This window comes from Leptinotarsa decemlineata, unplaced genomic scaffold, assembly GCF_025532065.1.
Source record: "Leptinotarsa decemlineata unplaced genomic scaffold, Ldec_3_MD MMD2_P_RNA_scaffold_6, whole genome shotgun sequence".
NCBI lineage: Eukaryota > Metazoa > Arthropoda > Insecta > Coleoptera > Chrysomelidae > Leptinotarsa > Leptinotarsa decemlineata.
Window position 1 is genome coordinate 6156358 of NW_027412533.1, and position 27026 is coordinate 6183383.

General features: G+C 34.1%; 1 protein-coding gene across 3 annotated transcripts in view; it reads left to right on the forward strand.

The window, feature by feature from the left end:
* Window positions 1-26684, forward strand: part of LOC111510879 (cytochrome P450 6k1) — a 52165-nt gene extending 25481 nt beyond the window's left edge. For 2 of the 3 annotated variants that reach the window (XM_074169886.1, XM_023166832.2), the window contains exons 2-5: window positions 20051-20927; window positions 22499-22714; window positions 23008-23259; window positions 26415-26684. In XM_074169886.1, coding sequence (XP_074025987.1) covers window positions 20051-20927; window positions 22499-22714; window positions 23008-23259; window positions 26415-26614 — 1545 coding nt within the window. In that variant the 3' untranslated portion in view covers window positions 26615-26684. Of the gene's footprint in view, window positions 1-5424; window positions 5546-20050; window positions 20928-22498; window positions 22715-23007; window positions 23260-26414 lie in introns of those variants that run through there. The other variant, XM_023166833.2, reaches the window with a different exon arrangement.
* The last annotated feature ends 342 nt before the right edge of the window (window positions 26685-27026 follow it).

The window sequence follows — 27026 nt, forward strand, 5'->3', positions numbered from 1 at the left end:
ATTTTTCGGGCCATGTCTTTCCCAATTTCAACAAAAAACTTATTAAAATAGTTGGCTTTCTCTGTATCTGATGGAATTTCAAGTTCATTGACAGTTACAATATCAAAATGTTTCAATTTTATTCCTGGTTTGGTGTTAGTTATTTCGTTTATATTGCTCCAGATTTTTTTCATGTCATATTTTGCTTCCACAATTTTATTTGAGTAATACTCATTTTTTGATACGCGTAGGAGATTAGTTAAGTAATTTCTGTACAGTTTATATTCAGTTTCATTTTCTATTGTAGAATTCTTCAAAAATTGTTGTTTTAATTTGTCCCTGTGAGTTATTGATTTGAGCAGACCATCTGTCATCCATGGTTTTATTTTAAGCAATTTCTTTGACTTCACCCTAATTTCTGTACAATTATCCAAATACTTTGATAGTTTATCAAAAAATACTTCGTAGGCAATATGTGGGTTATCTGAATGAAGTACTGTTTCCCAGTTCTCTCGTTTCAAATATTTTTCAAATTTGTTATGATTCAAAACTTCATACGATTCACATGTATTATTATTATTAGTTTCAGTGTTAACTTTGATCGACATGAGTACTAAATAATGATCAGTTATATCGCATTTAAAAATATAGGGACTGATATGTTTTTTCATCATGTTGCTGGAAAATTTCACATAGGCGTGATCTATTGAAGTTATATTAATAGTAGTAACTCTAGTAGGTTTGTTGATACATGAAATAAAACCTAATTCAGCCATTGTGCATAGGTATTTGTTTACTAATGCATCAGTACTCTTTGCTATATTGATATTTATATCTCCCATAAATACTATCAAGTCGTGCCCGGTAAGAGATGATAGATAGGATTCAATTTCTGATATGTACATTTCCATATTGGATGCAGGAGGGCGATAGGAGGCTGTTATCAAGAAAGATTTTTTATCTAGTTCAAGTAGATTAATTTCACTCAACTGTTTTATTTTACTCGAGTAACTAATATCTTCCCTAATATATAGAATCAAACCATCATTTTGATGAAGACTGGATTCATTGTATATTATGTTGAAGCCAGGAACAGAGTACATTTGGATATCTTCAATTAACCAAGTTTCTGATAAGATTATAATGCCTATATCATTTTTATTAATTGAGTTCATATATGCAAAAAATTCGTCTATATTTTCTCTAATGCTTCTAATGAATATTACCAGAGTTTTTCCCCACACCAAATCGTTATTTTTACACCTCGACACGTGTTTCGATCACCAAGTGATCATCTTCAAGAGGAAGATAAAACTAATAACTACTCAAAACTACTTATACTAATCAGGTACATCATACAGGTAGGTAATCAGTAATACCACCCATACAAGTGTACCACCCTAAATTAATTTTACAATTGGCCTTTCTATTATTTACAATATGTCCTTCTGTATGTTTAAATGTTACAGCTATATATAGAACAATTTTTGGCTAAATAAAATTAGTTTCACAATATTGCCTAGTATAAGTAGCTTTAGTTTTGAGTAGTTATTAGTTTTATCTTCCTCTTGAAGATGATCACTTGGTGATCGAAACACGTGTCGAGGTGTAAAAATAACGATTTGGTGTTGGGAAAAAACTCTGGTAATATTCATTACTACACCAAAGGTTCCAAACAGTATATCACAAATGCTTCTAATATTCATATGAAAAATGTTAGAAAAATGCTCACCGCAAAAACGTTCTGCAGATAATTTCAGGTTGTCACAAACAACTGTTTCTATTTCTTCATAATCCTCAATGTTATATAGGAAGTCCAATATATTACTCATAGTTATGCTACAAAATTATTTTAAATAATAAATTAAAAAAAAAGTGAAAATAAGGAATAAAAAGAATGTTGGGTGAAAATAAGGAATATTCAGTATTTCTCCGAAGTAGGCGTGAAAATAGGAACATAAATTGTTCTTTGTCTTAAGTCGATATGACAATAGTTACTTAACAAAGCAATTGGATAATTAAAATCAATGAAAACAAAATTGGACAATAAAATTGGTAACAAAAATTATATTTGACAGTGAAGCCAGGTTAATTGACAATAAGCAATAATTGTTGAATAAAAAAAAAGGATTAGTATTCGGGAGAAAATATAAATAAATATTAAATGGTTTAATCATATAAAATCGGCTAGGCTCGTAATCTTGGTATTTTTGCCTTCAATGCTAGCATAAATTTGTCCATTAAAAGACCAGGCATTTTTGGCGCCATATTTGGATTTTGCCTTCATCAAAAGAGATCTCCTTGACTTTGTCAAATCCTCCGTGAAAAACATATTCGTTCCCTTAAATTTTTTTGCACATTTGATGATGTCGGCTTTCAGTTCTCGTCTAGATAGTTTCATTATTATAGGTCTTGGTTTATTTTGGTTTTCATGTTTCTTTCCCATTCTATATATATCCAATATATCTATCGAGTTCCATGTCAAATTGGCTTTCGATCTTATGATCTGCAGAATATTATTCAATAATTGTTCATTATTCTCCTTAGACACACCGTATATGCAAATATTGTTAGATTTTGCGCGTTGATAATTATTATCTGCTTCTTGTTGGAGATCATTAACTTTTTGCTCCAGTACCCCGATTTTATCAGCTTGATTTTTTAACTCTGTTTCGATGTCTCTTAGTTTTTGTTCTATCTTATTGGTTATCTTTTTCGTTATTTTGCTAATAAACTCTTTATCGAGTTATAATTCAGTGATGGAATCTTTGACAATTGAAGTAATCTCAGTTTTACTTCTAGACATTATTACCTGATAAAATTGTCAAGAACTTCAAATCGACAGGTTTCACCATCCGGCACAATAATTTCACTAAGTTGCTTTGCTATTCACTGTGTTGCTGGACAGAACAATTCATACACGTCTATACTGCTCGGACCATCTGAACTGAACATCCATCAATTCATTTATTATTATAATGGAAATTCAAAAAATATTTTTGACTGATTTTTGAATAGATAATTTGGTGAACAACGACAACTTTTAGGTAACATACCCGTAGCTTGAAATATTTTGTTTGAAAGTCATTGCAATTATCGAAATCGGTCGGTCGCATATGAACTTGGAAAATGGGATATTGGGAATTATCGACTCTCTACTTCATTCTACCGTTTGTCAAATATGAACCTCAACTCAAATGAACAAACAATACGAAAACGAACTCACATATGAAATTTTATCCTCTGAAAATCTAGCGGTATGGAGAAACAGTGATGAAAACTAGATGCTGGTGCCAACCGGTATCGCCCAGGTAGGACCAGCATCGCAACGGTTTAGGCAGCGTGGAGTTGCTTTCGGGCTAACGTTTCGTCATTCAAATCAATTGACTGTGTAACAAATGAAGATGGAGCTACCAACTATCCTATTGAATTTTTAAACTCCTTGGATGTGCCTGGCTCACCACCGCATAATTTACGCCTGAAGGTTGGCTCCGTAGTAATCATGCTTCGAAACATAAACCCACCAAAACTTTGCAACGGTACACGTTTGGTGGTAAGTAAATTGATGTACAATGTGATTTGTACGACGATACTCAAAGGAAAATTCGAAGGTGAGGAAGTTCTCATTCCGAGGATCTCGATGATCCGAACCGATATGCCGTTTGAGTTCAAAAGATTTCAATTTCCAATTCGTCTTGCATTCGCCATGACCATTAACAAATCACAAGGCCAATTCTTAAAAGTTTGTGGTTTGAATCTGGAAAATCAATGTTTTTCACATGGTCAATTAGATGTGGCATATTCACGGGTCGGAAAACCATCTGCATTGTTTATACTTGCGCCTGATAATAAAACAAAAAATGTCATGTATCACAAGGTGCTTAACTAAAGAGTGCAACCTAATAAAGAATAATTGAAATACATGATTAATAAAAAAATTAAATTAATAAAATAAAAAATGTGCTTTTTTATTGCCTCTAAGGCGGAATGAAGTTCGCTAGTATAATTATAAAATTCAATAATAATCAAAAATAATGTTGTATATATACCCAAAATATGAGAATATAGTCAAATATAATGAAAACTGTACAATGAAAGCAAATAAATCTTAGTTAATCGGCTATAATTAAATATACTAAAATACTTTCTACTAAAAATCAAACCAAATGTATAATAAGTATATAGTGTCCATGAAGTAACGCATTGCTAATTCATTATTAACTTGTGATGCACTGTTTGTAACCTTTGGTGTAGTAATGAATATTACTGTTGTTTAATCCCAACACCAAACTGTTATTTTTAACACCTCGACACGTGTTTCAATCACCAGTTCCATCACCACTTCCTCAGTTCAATCTTCCTCTTGAAGATGCTCACTTGGTGATTGAACTGAGAAAGTTTAATCTTCCCCTTGAAGATGATCACTTGGTGATTGAAACACGTCTCAAGGTGTTAAAAAATAATGGTTTGGTGTTTGTATTAAATTTCAGTGATTTTGATCCATTATTAGCGTAATCAACGATTTCTATTTTTTCGAAGAGGGGGGGGCGAGTTGAACAAACCAGAAATATAAATTGTTCAAGAATAGTAAATGAGGAATGAACATGAAATGAAAATCAAATGAAATCACTTATTGCTATTACAACTAATTTGTAATTTTATCTAATCACTTTTACTAGATTTTTGCCTCTCGAACATTTTGAATTAGTCGTTCGTTTCCCATTTGACGTGGAAATGAATGCTCAGTTCTGTATTGGTAACACCTTGCACCCGTTTTTGTATGGGTAGTTTAGAGAATCATACTGTAACCTTTTGTTTGAGAACGAATAAGAATGTTTTCTACGATTGTGCCATTATTCCATTTCTTTTCGAATAATTCGAAGAACCTACCATCCCTGTTTGAAAGAAGTCATGTAAGGTTGAATTAGGAGTCCTGTAAGTACTACCCAATGATTGTAAAACTCTCTCTTGCTGTCGCTTTCAACCCGCAAAAATTATGTCTATTGACGAACTTGTTGACGAAATATGTTTGCTAGAACCTTGATGGAATAGAGCCTTTTAGTGAATATTGAATTTTTGCCAGCTCTTGTCATAATTATCGTCAATGTGTTATTGAGCTAATTGCTGATATCTGTTGGCAACTTGTTCTGAAATTGGTTGCCTATCACCTTTCTCTTATTCATCTTCTAAGGCAAGGATGACATAATCTGGATTTTTTAGTCTGAACCCAGGTAGTCTAAATCTAGAACAGAGTTGCTACAGTTCTGCTACGATAGAAATGCATTTTCTTTAAATGTTTCATTCCCACCTGTTGAAATATTTTTCACTAATAATAACATGTAGCACACCTTTTTGGACAATTTTGCGAGCCACATTTACTGCATATCAGCAGCTAATGAGATAAAACACATAAAATATTGAAACATGTTGAATTTTCAATACCAAGAAGATAAGAATGAGATAAGAAAAAACCGCTATAAATGTAATTGTTCGAAAATTTTAGCGAATTTGTTGGTTTTTTCGGATAATTACAACCGCTTCTGACCATAAAGGTTACGGATAATCGGTAAGTCCATATTTCAACTGTAATGTAATTAACAAGTAATGGAAAGATGGAAATATGAATTGAAGATACTTCTTATTGGAAAAAATTATAATTCACTTTTCATGTGATCTTGAAAAAATGTTTCCATTTTATGGACTTTACTCTAATACGACTCTACTATCTGGAAATCCAGATGTTTTTTATTCATAGTGCCTGGAGTTACGAGAGAAAGGTTTATGAATTAGAATATGATACGATAAAACATTGAAGTATTTTTTTTCATGAGAAAGAAATGAACATTTTCCAAACGCAATTCACTATGGGTATAGCTAGAGGGACAGAAGGGTCACATATTTCAATTGATTGGTTATTGAAAATTCCGACATTGAAAGACAAACTTTGGCGATCGAATGTTGTTATTGATGTCGAAATTTCTAGATTGAAGTTGAAACTTCAATATTGCATTCGGAATTTTGATAATGAAATCTCATATTTCATCAAATAAGATGAGGTCGAAAAATATTTTTGTTTTTTATCTGAATTTTTTTCATTAGTTTTATTCGTTTTATTCCTATTCATGAAATTGTATTCGTTTTGTATTTTATTGATTGAAGAGATACGAATTACCGTTGTTGGTCGATCACACTTCCTTCTGGCTTTGCACTTTTATTATTTACAATAATTTAGTTTGTAGGATATTTGTTGGAAAAATACTATGAAAATATTATTTTTATTGAATGCAATTTTGCTGTCTACTTCTGAACAAACGAACGAAACATGTGAAAAACTTCCAGGAAAAAAAAAGAAATCAGATTCAGAATTAACTTTCTGCAACATGTACATCTTGCCTGATTTTTCAAATATAAACTGGAAAAGAAACCCCTCTGAAACCCCTACTTTCATATGAACAATGAAATATACGAAACGAAAAGGTTCTTTGGAAACAATTACTGTCATATAAACAGTACACCAAAGGAAAATCATTTTCTACTATTCAGTCTTGAATTACGAGACTGAACTTAGTATTTCAACTTCCTATTCAAAATTTTGACTTATAAATTCGAAATTTTCAAGAAACGAAAAACAAATGTGGTCTATTGGTGCTTCCTTAGGGAATGAATTGTCAATGTGATGAAGGTGATCAAGTTTTTTTACTTCTTGAAGAGAATGAGATTTTCAAGGAATTGTACCTCCAACAATGTCTTTCAAAATCATTTTTTCACATAACCAGCTTATCGCCTCCTACAAACGACAATCCTCAAAAATCGAAACTTGTGCGAGCTGAGGATCACCAAGATATTATCTTTCAAAGTGCGATTCCTAGCACATACTACTTCTGTTGGAATATCACGTATTGCCGGTTCACAAAAAATTCTAGAAAATGTTGGTGTTTCAGACCGAAGATTGTTTTATCGTGAGATGAATAACTGGCAAGTTGTACTATAGAAAAGACAAGGTTTATTCTGACTGTACTCTTACAAGGTTCAAAACTTTATACAATAATTTTACAAAACAGTGATGTATATTCTACCTAGCTAGTTAGGTCGGGGGCCCGATTAGTCATTACAGGGGTAGAAAAAATTATCGGATAATCCAATAGGATATATTTAGGAAGTTTTGACTACTATCTATATTATTCTCTGACAAATCAATCAACAACCTCACACACATTGTTTTTCATATTTTGTTTCTTCTAAACACTTTATACTGCACGCTAATGACTGTGATGATGTAATACCAAAGACTCTAAATAGGTCTCCGAAAATTGAATTGAAAAACAAATTGGTAACGGTTTGAAAATTGACGTATGTAGAGAGAATGGCGGTATACAATCATCTGCAAAAATGACGGGAATATACTTCTCCTAAACACAAAAATACATAATGAATTACTTAGAAAAAATACATTTCAGACATTGTGCCCCCAAATATCCAAGTAACGACGACCCATATTTCATTGCTTTTCCATATGAACCTTGAAACACAAAAATTATTGAGGGACCTGAAAGTCAACACTTCAAAGAGCATTGAAAGTTGAAAACGGTAAATAAATAGTGATAAATGTGAAAAATCAAGTTTTTTACGAACATGCTAACTGAAACCCTCCTGGTAGTTTGGCAAGGTTTCAATTTCTAGCTATATATCACGTTGTTTTTTTATGTTCAGGTCAGACGGGTTAGATATTTGTTTTAGCAACAACCATCTGATACGAAATGATCCCATGAGAGTGAAATGCAAATATACGATAATGAATTGTAAATATTTGTTTTCATTGCGGGAACTCCCAGTAGTAGTTTTCGTCCATAAAGTAAGCTGATATATCAAAAATAGTAAATTTGCGAAGATTGAACTCAGAGGTTAAACATGTTTTCAATCTATTTGATGACATTGAAAATTGTATCGAATGTTATCCTGTTATCAAAATATTTTCTGCCATACATAATAATCTGTCATTTTTGAGAAAGTAACGAGAAATATATCCTCAGGTATTTCCCAAACCATTGAAACCAAGTATATTGGCAGCAATATTCCAAAATTTAACTTTATTAACAAATGTGAAATATCAAATGAATATCTATAAATATCGAAAAACATGCATAATATTTTAACACAGTCTGCTAGGTCAACTGTTAATAGATATTGGTCATGAAAAAGAATGAATGGAAATGAAGAAATATAGGTTAGGTTAGGTCCAAAGTGAGTGGGTCTATTCGACCCTCCACCGCAACTCGCAAGGGTTTATTGTGGCTCACACCTATTCACACTCGGCCAAATAAACCCAGCTTCTTAAGGTTAGGTTAGGTCCAAAGTGAGTAGGTCTATTCGACCCTCCACCGCAACCCGCAAGGGTTTATTGTGGCTCACACCTATACACACTCGGACAAATGAACCCAGCTTCTTAACGATGCCGATTAGTTTGTATGGTGAGTGCCTTTCAGGTCAGATGGTAAGAGTGCGGCTCTGCCGAGCTCTAAAGACCTGATTCGGTCCCCAGCGGGGCAAACACAAAGTATATGCTCTGTTAATGAGGTAGACGGGTAGTCAAGTTGCAAGATTCCCACCTTGATACCAACGACAACCTTCCCATATAAGGGTTTTTGCATGTCAGCTATACCCGACGATGCCTTAGATTCAGCCGTGCAGGGCTTTTTCGCCTCTGGTTTTAGTGAATCATCACTTGAGCGCAAACGTTTGCTAACCTGTTCATGGGGGGTTTGTTCCCCTACCTTTGACAGATTCTGCGTTCGCGTACAGAATTTGGTGCAAGTTGGTTTTATAAAGTACCCGCTCTGTAGGAGACGTCTCAGTCGTCTCCTGGCTGCACCACCAAACCTTTCATTTTTAAGGTTCAGTTGTTGGATCAGGAGTTGGGGAGTTGAGAAGCTCTCGCTCCTGAACTACATTCACAGGGAGGTCAGTTGGAGTCGTAAACTCGACATCCAACTCCTCTATAGACTCGCTCTTGAATTAAATTCACAGAGAGGTCCGTTGGAGTCGTAAACTCGACATCCATCTCCTCTGTAAACTCGCTCCTGAACTAAATTCACAGGGAGGTCAGTTGGAGTCGTAAACTCGACATCCATCTCCTCTATAGACTCGCTCTTGAATTAAATTTACAGGGAGGTCCGTTGGAGTTGTAAACTCGACATCCATCTCCTCTGTAGACTCGCTCTTGTATTAAATTTATAGGGAGGTCAGTTGGAGTCGTAAACTCGACATCCATCTCCTCTATAGACTCGCTCTTGAATTAAATTCACAGGGACGTCCGTTGGAGTCGTAAACTCGACATCCATCTCCTCTATAGACTCGCTCTTGAATGAAATTCACAGGGACGTCCGTTGGAGTCGTAAACTCGACATCCATCTCCTCTGTAGACTCGCTCTTGAATTAAATTTACAGGGAGGTCAGTTGGAGTCGTAAACTCGACATCCATCTCCTCTATAGACTCGCTCTTGAATTAAATTCACAGGGACGTCCGTTGGAGTCGTAAACTCGACATCCATCTCCTCTGTAGACTCGTTCCTGAACTAAATTTACACGGAGGTCAGTTGGAGTCGTGAACTCGACATCCAGAAGAAATGTATCATCAATAGTGTTTCATTGAAAGGATTATATTTTTGTGTAATTCAATGTATATATGAAAGTAGCTGTTTCGGGAGGGCTTTTTCTTCCAGTTTGTGTCAGAAAGTTACTTCTTTGTATGATCTACACATCTATGAACACGGTTAATACTTTTGAAATTGATTTATGCCTTCCTTTCTTTGGAAGATCCCCACTTTTTCTTTTGTATCAAGATGGAGTAGTAGAAAGCCAAAAACTTTTTTTACCAAATAGTGTTTTATTATGAATTAGAATAAAATGAACTGAATTATTTTAATATGAGCACATTTTCAATTTTTTCAGCATTATCTAGTATCCAATTGTGCAAGGTTTTTGTATGCTGTCGATCTCAATTTTTCAATCCCTCGTGTAGATTAGGAATTTGGAAGCATTTATTGGTCTTTGACCTTGTAATATACTAATGTTCAATTATGTTTTTTTATGTGAACGGTACTGATTTTGTGAATTGTTTGCCTGAAAGTTGAAATGAAATATTTTTTGAATGAAACTTTCGATGGAAAGCTGAAAGGTTTCAAAAAAATATATTTATTGCATACTTATCGATATACTTCATGGTGGACCCTATAAACAGGGAGGGCTAAATGTTATTACTTGAATTGGAAGCATAATCTCTATTCGTCAAAACCTTTCATACAGAACATTTTTGAAATTTATGCTGAATAATAATATAAATAGCCCGGTACACAACTCTCTTAAAAAATACAAAGAAGTCATTCAAATCAAATCCAAATCACTTTATTAATCCTGTACAACTTACAAAGTTATAGGATAGGTCAAATAGCATTTTGTACATACATAAAATAATACTTAAAGCAACATTAAACTAAACATACAAAATATGAAAGATTGTTATAGGCATACAATGATGGACAAAACATATCAACTTCATTCAACTCCAGCTTCATTAAATTAATGTGATAGAGAACTAAAATAACAGAAGACTGGGAAATTCATGTATGGTATAAAAAATTTGATCCAATAAAAACCTTTTATGGGTGGTTTTGAAAATCTGAATTCTATCAGTAGTTTTCAATGATTCGGGCAGTTTGTTATAAAGTTTTAGCCCCAAGTGAGAGGGTGAGTTAGCGGTTGAATTATATTTGACGGGATTTATGTGAAAATCTCTGAACTTTCTTGTATTTATGAAACAGAACACAGTTCCAATATCTGTTCATTACAATCACTCCTCTAGTTCAGACAGTTATATAGAGTGAGACCCAAAAATTTACATTCATCGGATAAAGAAAGTGTGTTTTCATTCTCATTGATTTCAATTTCAAGATTTGAACAGAATTTTTGCTTAGAATGAAACCGTACTAATAAAGTTTTTCGAGAGTTGAAACGAAGTGAGTTGGTGGCACACCATGAAACCAAATGATTTGACACTGTGTTACAATTTTCTTTCAACATTGTGTCGTCTTTCTCCGAAATCAAAAGTGTATACATACATAATGCACGTATTCTCAGCAACAGCGGCCCCAATATCATTACAATATAATATAAATAATAGCGGTCCTATCACTGATCCTTGAGGTACTCCAATGATCAAAACTTGAGTATTTATAAAACATTCATAATGATTATTTCCAGATCTATAATTCACCGAAACAAATTGACTCCTGTTTCTGGTGAACGACTCTATCCAGTCAAGGGCTTTGCTCTTATTCCATATGAATATAATTTATTTAAAAATATCGTGTGGTCGATGTAGTCGAATGTCCTGCTGAGATCATAAAATATTCCAGCAGGGCATTCAACAACCTCAATGTACTCCAAGATTTTTGAGTAAATAGTGTCACAGGAGTAATAATGGACATATTGGATCGAAAACCATGTTGAATCGAGGAGATAATGTTATGCATCTCAATGAAATGTTGTGGTAAACGATGAAGGTGTGCATATTCAAATATTTTTGAAAAACTTGATGGAACAGTGATGGGCCTATAGTTTTTTATTCGGGAGGCGGTCGTAGAATTTGACCAAGATATGCTAAAAACAAAACTAATATATCAAAGTTATAAAAAAAACTCCCATAGAGTTGAAGTTTCCGAACATTAAACATACATTAAACATACAGTATGGAAAGTAATAAGAAATTGTAGAATTCCGTCAAAGCGCAGTTCACAAAGCGATAACTGAATTATACCTGATAGGTTCTAGAATTTTACGTCATAGTCTTAGCCACTCCAATTTGTGTTCGAAATGACATCATATCGCATCGAATGTCTCATGGAAATGAGACTATGAGCGTCATTTCCTTTGTAATGATAGTGGGGATCCAGGAGAGATATTTCAAACTATTTTCGAGAGGGAAAAAATACAAATGTTTGGCTATGGATAAACAGTGCATTACTATGTAGCAATTTAGAAAGTTTCAAAGATTTGACTGGTTTTATAGATACACTTCGAAAAAATAGATGGAATATGAAACCCACTGGTATAGTCGAAGTAATCGATATTGTGCACACTTGAAGTTGGCGGCACTCTCAAAGGCCAAAAAAACCAATACATGGAAATTGGAAATGAACCGGCTGCAAACCAGTCCACTTGGACTGTAGAATTCACGGTTCGTATTGTATAATTTTTACTAACCAAGTTTTATGATTGGCTGAAGAGTCATAAAATCAAATTTTAAGTCATGTTACGGTGACGAATAGAAAACGGGGTATGCGGGTATGGTTATCGCCGTCGTGTTCAGTTCAGGAACTGATCGCGATTTGAGTGTTGAAATTCGATATTGGTGCAGTTATAATTACTTAAAATTTTTGTTATCTGTTTAAAATGTGGCGTCCTTGGACAAGTACTAATAGTAATAACGAGTGTGATAACAATGCAGACTTTTTCCAGTGTAGTGATTCCAATAGCGATGGTGAACAATGCGAAAAAGAGATACCAGTGAATTGGATTCGGGTGCATCTGAATATTGAAACACATATATATAAAATCTGAAGTTTTCACGGATAGGAATATGCTGAACTGGTTTTTCCGGGTATTTGATCCGTGTATGTGATATTATCTCTAATTTCTCTAATATATATATATATATATATATATATATATAAGAATTTACATCGCAAGTTTGGTTTCGAGGGAAACAAACTATTATAAGCAACATCAGATTTGACCAAAATTTCTTTCTTAACTGTACGTAAAATAGTCAAAAACAAACCTTATGTGATACAGGATTACCAAAACCTTTGGATGTTCATCTAATAAAATCATTGAAAAAAACAATATACGACTGTTACAAAAGCAATGAGAATCCTACAACTGAAATTATAAGAAAGGAATTGAATACTTCCGGCCATAACGTGAGCTGGTGTGACAAAACTTTTCAGAATTCGATAAAGAAACTGGGATTTAGATTTAAAATAACGAACAAACGTCAAGCAGTTATGGAAAGCAGAAGAATAGTGGAATTGCGTAACAAATACTTATGGTTCGAGCATTTGTACGCTTAACATGTGTGCATTGCGGAGGAAATAAAGGATGTGTTCCATATTCTTCGAAATTATGTGGAAAAAACTTGAGGACTGCAATGTTGACTATCATAAGAACATGGAAGCTGATATTTTCGAAAAATGGTTTGAAAACACATTGATCCCAGATTTGGATGCGAATAGTGTAATAGTTCTTGACAATGCTTTCTATCATTCGCGACAGCTCATCAAAGTACCGAATAAAAATTCGAGGAAAAATAGATTACAAAGTTTTTTAATGGATAACAATTTGTATTTTGAAGATTACTATACCAAAAACCAACTACTTGAAGTTTTAAAGACAAAAACAATTGAAAAAGTGTATGCCCTTGAGAGTATTGCTGAAAAGTATGGACACACCATACTGAGACTTTTTTCCCCCCTTTTTTTGTGTTTTTAATCTCATTGAATTGATTTGGGGAAAATTGAAACAAAGCATCAGGCGTAAAAATAATTTTCCAAAATTTGATAAGAAGGTAATAGAGCTAATTGAAGTCAAAGTATCTAATATTAACGAAAAAGAATATTTTAGTAGAAAAAGACTATATGGAGATTGGACACTTCCATATTAATGGTGGAAATGAATACATTATTGATTTAAATGACGACAGTGATAGTGAAACAGAGAATATGGAGTAGGAATTATCAGAAGAAGTATATATATATATATATATATATATATATATATATATATATATATATATATATATATATATATATATATATATATATATATATATATATAAATATGAAAATTATTGAGTGTCTTGATATAGAAACAGAAGTTAATATCGGACATAGCACTCAAGAAAGTGGCAAACCATAGACACGTGTTTCGGGCTTTTTTTGGTGGTTTGACCAATCAACCAACAACTGCGGTAGCAGAAATTTGGGAAGCTAACGTGAAATGCCATCGAAAAACGAATCCACATGTTTCTAGAAATGATATGAAATCGAGAAAGGTTAATGCAGTCAAGCTGCTGGAAAATAACTCCATGAAAATTAAAAGATAAAAAGGTAAGTACTATTTTGATCATTCCCATATTGATTTCAATCTAAGAGCCACCGGTAGACAGCTGTTGCAGCCTATTGGGCTTCATCAGTACCGGGCAGGCAGCCCTCGATTGAAGACAAAATGCGAATAACCAAGAAAAGTACTTGGTAGAAATAACTGCGCAAACGTAAGCGAGACATAAGTGGAACCACCTATTGGTGAGACACCCAAGTCAACTTGCCAAGTTTTTATGTCAGTATTGGTGGTTTGAATAATCAACCGACAACTGCCGTAGCAGAAATTTGGATAGCTAACCTGAAATGCCATCGAAAAACGCAATCGAGAAAGGTTCATGATTTTGATGGAATTATTTTCCAGCAGCTTGATTGCATTAACCATGACTGCATTTTATCAAACATATGAGATTTTATATAAATTTATTAAAAAATGAACTCAAGTCACAAAATTTGAAATACAAGCTGGTATATTCTTCAAGGCATGTAGAAATATACACAATTTTTGTGAGAGACTATTTCTGTTCAAAATGGTGGCATCATAGCAATTCTCACCAAACTAAATATGGTCACTATGACGTAATCTATTTGAATATTCTCAAACAACTTTTTATACTGAGAAACAGAAGAGAAGGTTGGCTTAGTCTTTAGGGAAAAATCAAACAATTGAAATTTTCCAGTAATTATCGATACTTTTCATTAATTTTTTAAAACGTTACTTTTCACTTCATTTCGGAAATCACAATAGGAAGTGATACTTTTATCTGTGCCGGTGAAAAAGTGAGAGAGTAGTAATTAATTCACAATGAGATGAAACTTTCACTTTTTCTCTGGCACATATAAATGAAATGCGTATTCTCTTCGATATTTTTATAAATAACACTATAAAGCAAATTTTCGAAATATACCAGAGTTCACTACGATTTTTGATATCTGATTTTTCAATTGAAAAAAATGAATATTACGTGAATTGATGAAACATTTCAATCCTCAATTTTTTTTCTTATTAACTGAAGAAGCTTCGTTTTTTGCGACGCAATACATTAAGTTGTTTAACAATATTTCCATAAATAACGTCATAATAAATTTGGATAGAAAGGCTTCTTTGGCGTTTGGTTTCTTGTGTTATATCGTTGAGAAAAAAGTGCAATATCTTATCCAATGATCTCGAAACTCACATTGAATATTGAATTATATCCGACAGACATTTAATCAAGATACCTCACAGAGGTTAGGTTAGGTCTTGCATATGACTCTCGTTCATCCAGCTGGTGAACCACGGTGAAATCACCTGAGTAGGTAACCACAGGTCGGTTTCGAAATATTACCTCTCATCTGTGCAGGAAAGGTCCTACCCAAACAGTACTTTGCTAGTGATTCGAATAATTTTAACGTGGCTCGACTGCTTGTATGAAACCTTCGTCATATAAGACGCATTAAGAAAACACCTTTGATGTGAGATTTATACTTGAAGGGTCTAGAAGAAACGTTGTTGACTAGTAACAGCTCTCGTGATCAAAGCCACAAGTGGGGAAGAACATCTCACGTACCAATACTCTAACAGAGATCGAAACTTGTCTGAAGTCTGTATCGAGGAGGGATACATAAGTATAAGAAAATGAATATTTTGAAATAAAATCTCCAAATATTCAGGTTCAGGTATTTCTACCAATAGTTCTATAGGTGGAAATATATGTATGTTGGTTTCAATGAACTGTACCTCCGTTCAAAATATCAAAATTTTAACCTCACGAAAAACAAAATATCTCCATGTACAATGATTCTATTGTCACCTGGTATATTTCAGCTATTCATGAATCATTGAGGACATGATAGTGGTGATAGATTACAGAAAAAACTTAATATTTTCTGACAAAGAAAGTGACTGATTAAACAAAATAATGTCGTTTATTGGCATGTCAATATGAAAATGGTTATTATCGAGGATTGAAAATATTTGTTTCTAGTAGGTATGAAGCAATTTTTGGGGGCAATATTGAAATTTCCAAAAATTAAACAAGTGAGAAAGTAGGTCCAAGTGGTTTAATTGTCCCCTATACCTATTCAAATCCGACCAAATAATCATCTCTTCAACGGGATTGATTACATCATTTTGTGATAGATCTTTCAGTTCAGCTAACAAGAGTAAGACGCTACCAAATGCTGAAAACGTGATCTGTCTCCGCTACCAGAACCTGAATTTCATTCTCAAGAATAAGCCTATCTAAGATTGACATACCATGATACATGTTTCTCTATCTAGCGAGAAGCTGTAACCATCTTTATCAAGTACGTGAGCAACACAAATGTGTGGCTTGGGAAGTAGCTCACCCGTGATGCATTTCAGGAAGTTGCAGAGCTGCAAGTTACTAGCTGCAGCCACCATATACAACACACTAACCTGATCCTTTCAGGTCACCTGTAGCCATCCAAGCCTGAATGACGAGTTAACTTTCGTCATTTTCGCTGTTCAAGAATTTGGTGCAGAGCAGATTCATTGAATGTTCTGCTTTCGAGGATGCGATAAGTTACTTCCTGCCTGCACAATCTAGCTGTCGGGATTCGTTAACAGAATCAAGAGTTGGTTAACTGAGAAACACTTTTGCTCATAATCTGATATCACAGAGAGGGCTGTTGGGATCATTTAGTGTATGTCCATTTTCTCTAAAAACACATGGCCGGTTTCTTTGCTTACTTTGTAGTCCATAAAGGATCAGACATTTCGACTCGAGTATATTTTCGAGCCCAATGCGTCATACAATACCTCTTGACGAAACCTATATCATTGGAATCTCTTATCGATTTACCGACTTATATTGATTTATTTGATCATTGTATAGTTCCACGTTTCGAAAATTAATCATCTGAATAATTCTTTTGAATCATAATGCATTGCTTTTTTGCGAAAATGCAACGGTTTGAATTTTATTTCTTTTGCGTGAACGGAACGACCAGATTTGCTCAAAAAGGACTGAGAATAACAAAAATAATTTATGACTCTTCTTTTTGAATTGATTCAGTGCAAACCTAGAAGAACGCCACTGGCAAGAATAATATTTATCTAGTACAGCAGTTACTATCTTTCAATGTATTGAATATGGTAACTCTTTCATATGTCGAATTAATTTTCGTTCAACGCAATGTATTTGTTCACAAAGGGTTCTTTCAAATGGTGATTTTTTCCAATTCGTATCTTGAAGAAATTCATGTGCCTGTTTTAAGAATCTTTGTGAAGAGTTTAATTTTGGGAATTTCTTAAATTTTTTGTAAAAAAATAATGAAATGTTTGTATGTTTGTATTGACTGAAATGATACTACATTTTGGGGGAAAAACAATTTCCTGGGTTTCTAAATAAAGATTGCATAAGATCTAACAGAGATAACAGATATTCAATGGATATCAAAACATTTATATTGATACATAAACTATTCTAACAAGAAAATTTCCTGGTGTAGGATAAGCCCAAACGATAACGTAATAGTATTTCTGTAGTACTGGTTTACTCAATGTCAAAGGTTCGATGTTGTTTGTGGATTCAGCAAGATATTTTCTTGATTAATAACAACAATGTTGGCCTGTATATGCAATTTTTCGAACATGGGTCATTGATGAACTCCGTAAAAACATGATATCAGACTGGAGTTAATGAAATCATCTATATAATGAGGAATCGGGAGATATTGTTTGTTTATGGTCTGAATCGAAACACACATAGTCAGGTTATCTGGGATTGCATAGATCCGCATGAAAAACTGCTTTTAGGACACAAAATTCATCAATTTGCCTCAGATTTGTACAATATCTTGAACAATTTGAGGCACGTTGCTTTGAATACCTATGCGATATTTTTTGAGCCCGTGCACAGTCGAAGACAAAGAGAAATAGAAAATATCGTACAAGTAAATGTGACTACTCCAGAAGGAAACACATTTTTGAAAAAAAGATACACTATGATATTTTGGGAGCCTCGTTTCGAGTATTCGTGGCATTCCCATGAATGGGGATGTCCATGTCAATTTATACATGTTTCCTATGGGAAGTTGGGTCTTAGAAAGAATTCGTGGATTGATCTAGATCAACATAGAATGTCGAAACAGCGATGTTTTATGTTGGATCTCTTTTTGAACTATTGTATCAATTAAAAATGATTACACTATATAACCAAAACTATATACAGGCCGTTTCTTTTATCATGTGTTAACATTGCTATATTCTATACCGTAACAGATACGAAGACGATTACATGGGAATTAAGGTAACTGTCATCGGAAACAATACAATGGTCGAAGAAAATTTACGGAAACTCTCGCCCTTCTCGAGTTATACGAATCAAAAAAGAAGATGTTGTCACTGTGTATATTTTTCTATAGTGATATTTGCTTACTCATAATATTTATTTGATTCCTCACACTTCCAGTAACCACAAACTTAATCGTCTAAACATTTGAATGTTCGGAATACGACGATTCGGGTATAGCTCAACATACTAATTCCTCGCCAAAAGAGGAATTCTATTTGATTTTGCATAACTAAATAGCATATCAGTCCTTTCATCATTTGAATACATTTTTGATATGTTCATAAACGTCTGACATTTCTCAACAGATATCAACAACGCATTCTTTTTTCCTGCCATAGAAACCAAGCAAAGCCTACGCGTTTAAGATGGTAAATGAATTGAGATGCTATTTGATCATACTAAATTATACAACAATCGAATTTTGACCAAAAACTGATATTTTCGTTACTTCCAGGATTGATAATTATAAAAATATTATGAATTATAATTGATTAGGGAGAAATAGTCCTTAAAAGAAGGATTACGGCAATACAAAAATTTCCAAAACATGAAAGTACGAATTTTCATTGTGTTAGAGTACCTACCTGTCGAATTTATTGGTTTGTCTGAATTATATATTGAAAAAATCGAAACAATTTACAACAGAAATAACGACAGGACCGTAATTTAAAATTGATGTCACTGGTGATGGTAGTTATTTCAAATGAAACGCTATAATATCAAATGTGATATACCCTTGTATTGTGAATTTATTTAGGTATCAATATCTGTAATAAAATGGACAGTTCCGTACTAAGAAAAAGTTGATGGTGGCCATGTTGACACGTAATGTTTTATCGAATATTTATTAGAACATCATAATAGTACACTTCGAATACAATAACATTTTTTTTTCCATTTTTTGATATTCTCCGAAATAAATAATTAAAAAAAAAAACGAAAAACAGGATTTTTGGTTTTCCCCGTATAACTGGAGAAGGGCGAGGGTCCCCGTAAATTTTCTTCGACTAATTGTATTCTTCCCGATGACAGTTAACTTTTTTTCCATTACGGTTTAGAATATAGCAATATTACCACATGATAAAAGAAACGGCCAGTATAATGAAAAAACACTTTGGTCCTTTTTAATTCTTTTTTGATAAAACAAATACAATTTTGATATTTTCCAAATTGAAGTTACGGTATAGGTATGGATGAAAGGTAAAACTGAAACTCCTGGCGTATTATGGATTGAAGTTAACTTAGTTGATGAAGAGCGCGTCAAAAAAGTCATGAATTTCTGGTGATTAGAAAAAGTATTCGTTTTTGAAGTTCATTTTGACGCTGCAGCTGTTTAAGCAAATGAAATAAATCAAGTCGCCCCGGAGTGCCAATAATTTATTGTTGGTGGTTCATAATTTCATGATTTGTAATACTTTTCTAATTGAGTTCAAGAATGAAAGTGCATTCATTAATTGGGTTGTAAACCCAAAATTGACTGTCATAATTTCAAAAATTTTCAAAATTTATAGCTTACGATAGATAAATGAAACCACGACAGATTTTTCCAAATTCAAGAAGAATCTACTTGACAGATCAAGAATAAATAGATGATCTTCTGCGCTTTATTTTTTCCAGATGTTTCCATCCTCTTCCAACTTCAGCGTTGACATCTCGATATGCCTCTCAACAATCATCATCCTACTGTATCTCTACTGGACAAGAAACTTCAACTATTGGAAAAACAGAGGCATTCCTTACAAAAAACCAATACCTTTCTTTGGTAACATAAAAGATGTGCTGACTTTCAGAAAGAGCATCGGCATGAATCTCAAAGACATATATGATGAAATGGATGGTCCATACCTGGGAATATTCATCATGGATAAGCCTGCATTGCTTCTCAAAAATCTCGATGTCATAAAGAATATTTTGGTGACCGATTTCAATAACTTTTGTGATAGAACGTTGACCCAAAGAAAAAGTGATTTGGGTTCAAGTCTCCTTCCTTTGATGAAAAATCCTGACTGGAAGGCTTACCGAAAGCTGCTCACTCCAGCCTATAGCAGCGGAAGAATTAAAACTATGTACAACATTGTTGTTGATAATGGAGTAGAACTAGTGAGACACATAGCCAAAATAATGGAGAAAACTGATGTGATGGATGCTAGACATGAAGCTACCCTCTATGGAGCTGAGGTTATAACTTCAACAGCTTTCGGTTTGAAAGGAGACTGCTTCGAAGATGAAAATTCCGGATTCAAGAAAGCTGCTGAAAGAATTTTTGACTTCAACGACAGATCAAGGGCAATAGCTACAAGTTGCTACATGATGTTCCATTCGCTAGTTCATATCTTCCGATTGAAATTTGTTGAACCGAGATCTGAGAAGTTTCTCAAAGACGAATTCTTTAAGACTGTGAAGTATAGACAGGAGAATAATATTACGAGATCTGACTTCGTAGATATACTGATGAATCTAAAGAAGAATAATAAAGTTAACGAAGTTCAGATGGGTGAGTTAATGATATTTTATATATTTTGTCCCATTTGGTGTGCCTCCCCCTCATATTCTGCAGATGACAAGATTTGCGAGAAAAGGCTTCATTTTGGTACTTTTTGACGAGTGTCAGTCGTTTCCTAGAGGACGCTCCCAACTTGATTTTTAAATGAAAATGGGAGTTTTGTGATGCTCCGTTTGGAAGGTTTTCCAATATTATCCATCTAACACTGTTTCATTTTTGGAAAGCGCGTCAACCATTTCTGAGTGAATGGCGGTTTTATATTCATTTCAAGAATCTTTAACTAAGGATAAATATCATGATATATAAAAAAATGTTATCAAAATTCTCTTCAGTTCCTTGAGCATAATTGAATATGTTTTATAAATCCATGTTCTACATTATGAAATGTATTTGGGGAAATTTCGTTAGGAGCGCCTCTTTTTCGATCCATGAGTTCTGGAATAGACCGCTGCTGTGTAACGTATAGTTTGAATTTAACAAATTCCCTACCAGAAAATACAACGACGTCATATCAGATGATCTATTGGTCTGGATAGTTATCACTTATAACCATATCGTCCTAATAAGGAGGAATCTCATCATCAGTTGAAAACTTATTTGGGTTCTCAATTATCTGAACCGAAAGGTAGACAGACGTGGTCTCTGAGAAGGGCCTACTAGATTACCTGATATGACGTGTCTAGATATTTTGGAGGAGAACATAATATCTGAAGTGTACGATTGACAACATCTGTTCGTTTCAGATTTTGTGGATTGTAAAAGAGGGGGAATATTTCATGATGTAAGAAATTAACTTGTTAACATATTCAATTGTTGTCAGGAAGTTAATGGTCAATTTAAGATGAAATATTAAAAAAAAGTTTTCGATATCGCTAATACAAAAATATTTTTTGTTTATGAAGATTTTGGTTATGTGTATGCATGAGAATGAAAACTTCAAAGATGAGTTCAATCAATGAATCAACCTCATTCATCAATGAACAGAAAAAAGATTTCAGAACAAGGAATAAATGATGGCAGGATGGCAATAGGCAGGATGTTAACATGGGTTGTTGGCGTTGTCAGTGACACGTCTCGTCTCTTGAAGATCCTGACTAATTTAGTTTCCGGACTTGAAGTGTCTTTCATTTCTCTTGATCGAACCTTTTCTGTTTTCTCATCCATCGTTTCCTTCCATTTTTCCCTTGATTCACTTTTCCCTCCATTCTCATTCTTACTTTATTACTTTTGCCTTCTCTTCACGTTTTCGTTTTTTTTTTGGTTTTTCGTTTCACAAAATTGTCCACCTCCCAATATAGAAAATCAACTCACGATGTCAGCTACCAGTGCACTTCTAGGTGAAAATTAAAAAGCTCCACAACCTAAAAAATCAATTAAGAACTTTCTGGAAAGCACAATCTCACTTGTCTAGGTCTCCGAACGTACAGCTTCATGGGATTTTTGTCATTTGTTCATCCTGAATATAGGGAATTTTATTAGAAAAACAATGAGTCAGATAATCTTTTGATTACTGAAAGAAGTGCAGATCATATAAGTTGCTCATTTGTTTGAACTATTTTCAGATGACGAGAAGATGGTTGCTCAAGCCATAACATTCTTCATTGCTGGTTTCGAAACAACCAGCGCAACAATCTCTTTCTCATTATACGAGCTCGCTAAGAACCCTGAGATTCAGGAAAAAGTGAGAGAAGAAGTATCGCCAATATTTGATGAACATGAATTTATACCTTACGAAACCGTCAATACTGGAATGGCATATACAGGATGGGTAATGAAAGGTGAGTATTGGATATTACTTTTCACCATTCAAAAATGAAAAAAAAAAATAATAATGATAAAAACAATAATAATAATACGATTTTTAACTGATGTTAAGAAAAATGTTAATTATGTTATGAAAATTGAACACAGTCCTATTATTATTATTTTTGCACAAGCCGTTTCAGTTTTGATATAAAACTAGGATTGAGATTCTCACGAAAGATATTGGGAAAGCGGCAATTTTTTTTGTTCTTTTATGTAGTCATGATTGGTATTCAAATAATTTGATCTGGAAACATGTTTTTCACAGAAACATTGAGAAAATATCCACCAGCGCCCCATCTAAGTAGGACCTGCCTTAACAATTACAGAATTCCAGGAACGAACGATGTGATACCAAAGGGCATTCCAGTATTTTTGCCTGTATACGCTCTACAGACAGACCCGGAAAATTATCCGGAACCAGAAAAATTCATACCCGAGAGATTTTCGCCAGATAATGCGGAACACTTCAAAGCTTTCTCGTGGCTTCCTTTTGGAGGAGGCCCAAGAAGTTGTTTGGGTAAGTAATGAGAGTTCGATATAATAGAGTCCATAGTTTCAACTACTGAAATTTATAGGAAAAATATATTTTTCTTCACCAAAATAGGTTTTTTATTCGGATGTTTTGAAAACAGAAACGACTTTTAAAAATTCAGATATACCTTTATTGAATGCAAAAGTAATATAACTGAAATCAAAATTAGCCTGTTGATTGTGTTGTCCAGTGGCATTGACTGGAATGAAATTTCGAAACATTCATCTCGTCTAACGTTCCTGTATAGCAGAATCTGATGAATGCATGCTGGAACACAACTTCTTTCCCAGTTAAAATCACGATGGGTATTAAATTTCAAGCAGGTTGATCAAGAAGCATCTGCAAGAATATTTCCAAAGGAGAAACTTACATAAATGTCTGTGGAATATAATTCAATGTCCATCTTTGTATTAGCCGCAAAAAGCAGTTATTTTTCGACCAACTCCTAAACTTCAGGAATGTCGGGAAAGATAAATGTTTCGAAATGGCATTTCAAATTTTTTATTTTCTCAATAGTGATATATTTAGATAAATGAAGCTTTCTACGGAGTGATGAAACTTGATGATTCGGTAGTTTGTTGTTCATTAGTTCTCAGGAATACGGGACGTTGCAATGAAAATTTGACCTTTCTGTAAGACAGACCTCCTGGCCGGTAGCAACTCTGGTGCTGGTAGTTACACGTTGAAAAATAAGACCTTGTTAATCTTCGTAGGAAGACGATAGCTGTTCAACGAAAAAATAGATTAAACGGATTTTTTAAACAGATTTTTTCACATTGATATGGGTAATCGGGTGATATATCATTCTGAAGGTCTCTTATTAGACAAAACAAAATTCTGGCTGATAGGCCGTGAATATTATTCCTGTTGGTGCAAATTTCGGATATGCGGTTGATTACCTCGTTCATGGGCAGATGAGGCGATGACAAACCCGTTGTTTGTTGTTCGTTTCAGCCTAGTTCGAGAAATGATACTCTGAAGGAATTCGACTTTATGTGGATGATAGAGCTTGCACTATCGAGTGGCCAAACAGCTCGAAACCGGTCTGCACGTGTGTTCCAATATTTAAAAATCTATTGTGGCAGTTTTATCGACAACAGCATATGCAAGAATATTTTCAGTGAAGAATCCTGCACTGGCACCTGTCGAATATAATCTAACGCCCTTCGTGGTATCAGCCAGGGGAGTATTTGTTTTCTGATAGGTGTCATTCTATTAACTCAGAGTGTAGGGAATTGAGACTGGCCTGAACGAATTGTTCCTTTAGATCATTTGAATTATAACAAGTCTTTCACTATATGTGAACAATTGACACGTTTTGGTTGTTCCAAAAATACTCCTTTATTGTTTTCCATCGTAGTTTTTTATGATGCAGCTATAATGTATAATCCACCACCACCGAATTTCAGCCAGACTTCGGGAAAAATTGAAATACAGTAGTTTATTTATGAGTTCGTAATCATCAGGTATCACTACTATAGTAATGAAACTATTGTAATTTTGTTCTCCGCTCTAGATATAAATATTTCGATAAGGCTCAAAGATTAAGTTGTTAGAAAAAACTTCTATGTATTAATAATATATATTGCTTTCTATTGTACAAATAACACAAGTCTGCCAAAAAAGTATTGAGAGCTGTTTTGTTCGTGTAATTTTCATGTTTTTCAGTGTGCTGAATCCATAAATGATCTTCGTTTTATCACAGAATGTCACATTTTCTGAAAATGTAGGTATGTTGAAAAAGACTGAAAGACCTGAAAAAAAATTTTATATTTATAATTGCGTGACAGAACTTTACTTCTATTTGAATTACATTCAGTAGTAAGCACTAAACCTTTTTTTTTTCAAGTGACAGCGTTCAACAGTAGTCTGACATCATTGAGATGCTTCATCTTCCCAGATATTTTTCTTCCATCTTATTATCTTTTAATATTCTTTTAACGATTTGTTTGTAGTTAGGGACTTTAACCTCTTTGAAAGCAATCCATCCACCCTTCTTTTTGAGAGGTTGGATGGTCTAATAAAAATACCTTCCTCCAACTTTGTCTCTGGGAGGCCTGGAAATTGAGAGATATTGAGTATTTGAAGCAATTTTCATCTCTTGGACTGACTTCACAAATCGCTTTATCAAACCCAGTTTTATGTGGAACGGTGGTGGAATAACTTTATGAGGAGGCACCAAAGTTTCATGTCGGACGTTCTTTCCGGCAAATTCAAGTTTCTTTGGAGGTCAACAGTTTTGGTCCAGTGATTTGCTCGGTCTCTAATATCCCACAGACTCAAGAAGCAAGGGAATTTGGTAAATTGTACTTATTCATTTATGACTCTTTCTCTGGTCTGGATTCCTGGTAACACTGGCTCCCTTGCAAAGAAGGGTGCTGCAAGTAGCTTCATTGGTCCAAAACCTGTCATTGCCATTGCTTTAGGTTTCACCAAAAAAAATACTGGACACCTAAATGGCAAGAAGATTTAAAGACTTCTGGTAAAATCTTCCAGGATTGGCTCACTCCAAGGCGTTCATTCAACCTTCGATGCTTGCAACTTAACAGGCTTCCTTACAGGTCATTGTCGTCTGAATCATCATATGCAGAGACTCTGACTGTCGGAAGACAGCGTGTGTCGCCCCTGTTTGGGCGACATACATAGAGTGTATACTTTGTGTCTGCCACGCTGCGGATCGAATTAGGTTTTCCGAATTTTGTAGAACCACACTTCTACTATCTGACCTGAAGGATCACTCACTATACAAACTAATCGGCTTCGTGAACAAGCTGGGTTTCTTTGGTCGAGTTTGAATAGGTGTGAGCCACAATATAGCCTTGCGGGTTGCGGTGGAGGAAATAATATGCCCACTCACTTTTGACCTAACCTAACCCTACCTAGCCCAACAACTTTTTTTTAATACAGTTTTGTGTTTTGCAAAATAACCTGACTTTCTGGAATTTATTGAATATTTTTTTTAGTTATCAGAACACCTGAACACATAGTCAGCTTTTCTGTTGCAGACTTGTGAATTCATCGATAAATAAATCGACAAACCCCCCACCTCTGGAATACGTACGAGTTCGCAGCACATTTCGAAATATACCAGTCTAGAAATTGATCCGCTTAGCACTTACAGTTCAAATTTCCTGTTTCAGGTGAAAGGTTCGCCACAGTAAGCGTCAAGTCAGCAATTGCCAACATAATATACAACTTCGAAGTAGAATTAAGCGACAAGAGTTTGTCTGAAATGGAATTCCATCCAAGGGCTTTTACCACTGCTCCAAAAACAATGACGTTACCTCTGAGGTTCAAGAAGATTCATAGGGAAACTACGAAGTATCCGATCAAGTTCTAGGAAATATAATTGAGGAATATTTCCATATAGAAAACGTTGTAATATATAATAAAGTTTTATTTATTAAGAATATTTGACTGTTATTTGTGTGGTAGTGATTGATTAGAGAATTTGAGATGCCAATATTGAATTTACGAACAACAGTTTCGTTTGTATAGAAATTACAAAAAAAAACAAAGGGAACAAGAATCTCCACATACTGATCAGGTGGAAAGCTTTGTTACCACATTCTCTGTCTTCTGAAGTATCCCTCAACTTCGAATTGAAAATGATATGGCCTCATATATTTGAAAGAACAGAGTTTTCTTAGGCATTTGTATACTTATGCCAAACGACATTCTCTTTTACCTGTCATATGTAGATGAAAAAAAAGCAAGTGCATAACTCCCGAAATTTTTTATGAGCCTTGAGT